We start from the raw sequence: 5,417 nt of genomic DNA, 5'->3' as shown, positions 1-5,417 counted from the left end.
GGTTGCGGAACTAATTGGCAATATGTGCGGGTAGCGGGGCGGGTTCGGTATTGCACGTCACGGGTGCGGGGCGGGAGCGGGTCTTGAAAATCAGACCCGTGCAGGACTCTGCTGCAGGCACGGCTGCAGTGCAGGGAGTGGAAGCAGAGCGCTGAACACACACGGCTCTTATTAAAACGGCGTTTTCTCACCGGAGTACTTCCCCCCGTCATTCTTAAAGTACCGATACTAATGAAACGGAGGAATCGTAACGTTTTTAACGGCAGGGTATCGCGGTATACCTTTCAAGTATCGGTACACCGTGCAACACGAGTCAGGAGTCAGCGTCTCTCCCCCAAACTCACACATATAAAATTCGATATGAACTGAAGAGCCGCATGAAACCAGGCAAAGAGCCGCATGCGGCTCGAGAGCCGCGGGTTGGCCACTGTATGATGACAAAAGAAGAAAGAAAAGACACATCTGTTATTATTGGATTATTATTTATTTTTGTATCTCTTTTTATTTATTGAAAATTATTAAATATTTCCAGTAGCTCCCATGTCATGTGATTCATAATTATTACCCTCTGTTGCAATCTTTAAAAATTACTTTAAATGATGTCAACTCCCAATTTGTACTTTTTAATGTGTACTATGTTTGCAGCCCATCTTCACCAGGACTGTCAGAAGAGGTTGTATGTATCCCAATGGGGCCTTTCTGGTTAAAGTAGTCGGAATAAAAATAAGTGAATCCCTCTAATTGAAATGTCTATGTGTTGCAGTGATGGAGGTGTCCCCTCAGGACCCGTCTCTCATGGCTATGGACCTGTCAAAGGGCTTCTCGGTCCACCCCCTGAACCGCGGCCACACTGAAGCCATGGACCTGGGGAAGAAGCCTGAGTGGTACCACCGACGGCTGCCGAGCTGCAGCCCCGAGATCAGCTCCCCGTACAGATCCAGAGCCTCGTCCTCCTACAACTCTCAGCCCGGTCTCCACTGCAGAAATATGGAGCAGAGCCCCGAGGCGTTGAGTAACTATATGAACTCAACACTAGCTCCTGGGCTGTACCCTAACGGCAACCTGTGGCATGCAGGTTTCTCAGTTCCTGAAAGCAGCGGCGGAGAGGAGAGCGACAGCGGCTCTGATGTTATTTTCCTCGTTTCGTCCACTAAGGAGCCGCTCTTATGCAGCTCGTTCCTCCAGGACAGCATGAGGCACATCGTGGAGCCTCTGTCCCCGGAGGTGTCCTCGCTGGAAGAAGAGCGAGGCTGCTATCACCTACCTCAGCCTCTGAGCTCGCCCAGTCCCGACAGCTCGGACTCAGAGGAGTCCTCAGACAGCTCCGTGGACATCCCGATACATCACGCCCGGCCTGTCGTGCTTCTGTCAGACCTGAACACTGTGTACACACACCCTGCTGAATCCCTGGTAGATATTTCAAGCGACGACAGTGACATCATTGAAGTTTCTGTCACTAGCAAAAACAAGAAAACCGTTTCTTGTAAGAAAAGTCTAGCGAGAGAAACTCCTCCTCAGAGTGAGGATGAAAAAGTTCAGCCTAGAAGAATCCGACGCAGCACTAGAATCAGGAAATCTGTGTCTGAAATATTTCAAAACGTCTGCAGCGAGTCGCCACGCAGCTTGTCCAGGTACAGTTTGAGGAGGCAAGCTAAAAATAACGTGGTGGGCATTTATAACGAAAGCTGTGACTTTGACGACATGATGGAGTACGAGGCAAGGTTTACCAGCTCGGACACAGAGGAGTCGGCCTTGCAAGAACATGTGTCCCAAAGAGTGAGCAGCAGCTCAGAGGAGTCTGATGCGGCCTCTCAGAAAGACAGGAAGTCACCGCAGAGGGAGCAGCAGCCTCGTTGCAAAGCCATCAATTGTAAACGAAAGAAGCCTCCCGCCATTTGTAAAACAAAAAAAACAAGAACTAAACAGACACAAAAAAGCACAAGTGCTACAGAGCAGCATGAAAGTAAAAAAATAAAACAAACAGTGGCACGACAGAAGAAAAAAGTGCGCTCGCGGCCAACTGGACCTTGTTCTCTGTTTTCTCCTAGAGAGCCAGAAATAAAGCTCAAATATGCAAACTTAAAAGAGAAAAAACTGAAAAAGACATCGGGGAATTTTTGCCCCTTTGTTCACGTGCAGAAGAGGGCGTGCACTGTTGTTAACTATCCAGAAGAGGAGGCGACGGTGAGGAGGGGGCAGCAGCAGAAAGCCTCCTCTCTGTCCGGGTTTGTTCCCCACACTTCCTGTTTCCAGCTGGGGCGCTCTGGCTCAGAGAGCGGGGGTGAGGTAGCTCTACTTTGCTGCCTGTGCGGTCAGACGGCCAACGCCACGGGCCTGGGGGACCTCCACGGCCCGTATCACCCCACCGGCCCCTCTCTGCTGTGCAAGACTGAGCAGAAAGAGGAGGGACAATCAAACGCCAGCAGAAGCTCAGTGAACTCCTCAGATAATGACTGCCATGGCGTCAAAAGTCTGCTTGAGGGTGACAACCACTCTCTCCCAAAGGTGGGGCCGCAAATAATGATAATGGTTGTTATTGTTATGCTGAATATTGAATAGATATTTTTTAAATAATACTTGTGTATAAAATATCCATTCTAGTTTTTCAAATTCAAAAGTGATGTCTTTAAATGTCTTGTTTTTGGGTCGAGACCACAGAGATATTTGGTTTAAAGATATATTGCTTAGCATTCTTCATTAAAGGTGCCCTATTATGCTTTTGGGGGTTTTCCCCTACATATTTAATAGGTTGTTCTGCATGTAAATGATCTGCCAAAGTTCCCTCCAGAGGGACTTTCTCTCCCACACACTCCCCCGCTGCCTGAAACGCCTCCATTGGACTCCTTTGTTTACTTCAGGAACATAGTAACATCACTATTAAACAATTGCATTTCATCACATTGTACGTGATAGGCTAAGTGTCGGGACATTTCTAGGAAGTAGATCAATCACAACAGAGCCGGCCAGCTAACCAATCAGAGCAGACTGGGCTCTGGTTTCAGACAGAGGGTGATAAGAGGTGCTGCAGCACAGGCAGTATGATAAAAATAAAGAGCTTTTTGAACAAAGAAGCATGTAAACATGTCACAGTAGACACAAAATACAAATGTGAACCTAAAAAAAGGTAGCGCAAATAGCACACGATGCATTTCAGATTGTTTCCTGTAATGGCTTTGTACCCCCTAAGCTGTCATAAATTCTGTCTTGATACATTTTTAAGCCTAATTTTTACTCTACACTTTCTAGATTGTGGAGGTATTTACCTCTTTATTTCAACTTAACCTCCTCCCAAAGGTGCCTCTCCGTGTGGACGAGGGCTGGATCCACGGGGACTGCGGCATCTGGTCCACCGGGGTCTTCCTGGTGGGGGGGAAGCTGTACGGGCTGGAGGAGGCTGCCCAGCTCGCACAGGAAACAGTGAGCGGCACACTAACATATTAAAAAACAACTGACTATTTGTTTCATGCTTTTAATATCAATAAGTCTGTGTCTCACTGTGTAATTTTTCTTTTCAGAAATGTTCAGCGTGCCAACAAACAGGTGCAATTATGGGATGTTTCCAGAAGGGCTGTCATAGAAGTTATCACTACTCATGTGCCATTCAATCAGGTACAGTATGAAATGTCAGGAAAAGAATGCACCCTCAATATGTGTACTGTTTGTAAAATGGTGGTATCATAAAAGTCTATGGAGAAGAATTCATTTGTAAGGACAAAATAAAGAGTGATAAATAAAATAATAAATAAGTAAAGCCGGTTGCTAGACACTTTGGCCCTGAAGGAATACTAAAGCAATTGGGAAAAATAAAAAAAATACAATTAAATACAATAATAAAAAATATATATATTGTACAAATAATGTAATTTATAAATAGAAATAATAGTATATAAATAGATTAATTATTATTAATTATTTTTAATAAAAATATAAAGAAGTATATGTAAAAAATGAAAATGTTTATAATTATATTTTGTATTTGTCTTTATATATCCAGTTGTATCTTTTACTATATTTTCCCACTTTTTTTTTTTTTTAGATTTATATTTTTGTTTATTAATCATTTTATTTCCAAAATGTATATTTAATTTTTTATTCTTTTATGTATTCCAAAATATATTTTTTTTTTATAAATGTTGAATGTTCAAAAGTAAACTCTTTTTTTATTTTTGTATTTCGCCGTTTACCTTCTGCTCCCTCTGAACTCTGGCTGTGAAATGTTGAAAGCTTTTCGCTCTCATTCTCTCTCAGTCTCATGGGACAATCTTTAAGGATATGAAAGCTTATTTTCTCTATCTGTGTTTTTTAATTTCCAGGCTGTGTCTTAAACGAGGATAACTTCTCTACTAGATGTCCAGAGCACAAAGTAAGTTCCAGCCTTGTTATTCAGAGCTTTAAATGTGTTGTTGGTCCAACGTGTGAGGAGCTGCATGACCTCTGGGGGTCACTGGTGTTTTATTTTCAAATACCTAGTGTATAGTTATTTGAGAGGTATAGATTGTATATGCAAATATGTGGGTGAAAGATTGAGACATTTTACATATAGAAACAAATGGAAAACACGGGCAGATTTACTAACAAGGAAAATTGTTTGTTGGAAAATATAATGTAAGATATATATAGTCAAATCAAGTGCACAGAATTGACATGAGCGTGGATCATCAGTGTCACACACATACACACACACACACACACACACACACACACACACACACACACACACACACACACACACACACACACACACACAGTGTACGTACACTTGTGGTATGCAGATGCTCTGAGGTGAACTTCCAGGAGCTGTAGAAACGCATCGTGTTTGCCTCGAGGAGAATTTGGATCCAAGATGTTTTTTAAGTGAATGCTTGGTGAGCAGATTTCACGCGAGGGTTCTGAAACCTACACAGCCCCTTTGTGCCCTGAACAGAAGTGAAACGTGTGCAGAAAGAAAACTGTGTGTGTCTGGAACTGATCAAGAGACAGAGACTTGTGATGCTCAGGAGTCATCCAGGTGAGAAGAGGCGTTTCATTTGACAGGGTGAAGCTGAATAAATGAAAAGTGAAATCTCTCTCTAAGATGAATGGATGCTAAATCAGTCACGTCTCCTTTCTCTGCTTGTGTTGTGAAGTCTTTGCGTTATTTTGGTGGGAGCATTTTCACAAAGATAGCTCATAACACCTTGCTCTTAAATCTTCATTTGTGTCACAAAGACAGATGACTTTATGGACTGAAAACAACATCAAGGTGTATTTGAAAGTGTTTGAAAGTGTGCGCTGTTAGAGGTGAGAGGATGTCATTGTGTGGTGAAACCTTCACTCCTGGTGCAGTGTGTGTCCTCCTGCCTGTCTGTGCACTCAGTGTGTGTCCCCCTGCCTGTCTGTGCACTCGGTGTGTGTCCTCCTGCCTGTCTGTGCACTCG

The 5,417-nt window shown here is 43.5% G+C and overlaps 1 protein-coding gene across 2 annotated transcripts; it reads left to right on the top strand.

The window, feature by feature from the left end:
• Positions 1-537: 537 nt before the first annotated feature.
• LOC104957413 (uncharacterized) lies at positions 538-4,603 on the top strand. Of its 2 annotated transcripts, none has more exons than XM_010785041.1 (4): positions 538-2,505; positions 3,295-3,417; positions 3,516-3,609; positions 4,314-4,603. In XM_010785041.1, the coding sequence occupies exons 1-4, from the start codon at positions 766-768 to the stop codon at positions 4,475-4,477; spliced, it is 2,121 nt and encodes a 706-aa protein (XP_010783343.1). In that variant the 5' UTR covers positions 538-765; the 3' UTR covers positions 4,478-4,603. The 2 variants fall into 2 exon arrangements, with proteins under 2 accessions (XP_010783343.1, XP_010783342.1); XM_010785040.1 differs by having other exon boundaries at positions 3,247-3,417.
• Positions 4,604-5,417: the final 814 nt, after the last annotated feature.

This window comes from Notothenia coriiceps, unplaced genomic scaffold (assembly GCF_000735185.1).
Source record: "Notothenia coriiceps isolate Sejong01 unplaced genomic scaffold, NC01 NC01_scaffold00026985, whole genome shotgun sequence".
Classification (NCBI taxonomy): domain Eukaryota; kingdom Metazoa; phylum Chordata; class Actinopteri; order Perciformes; family Nototheniidae; genus Notothenia; species Notothenia coriiceps.
This window is presented reverse-complemented; position numbering and strand designations above follow the sequence as displayed.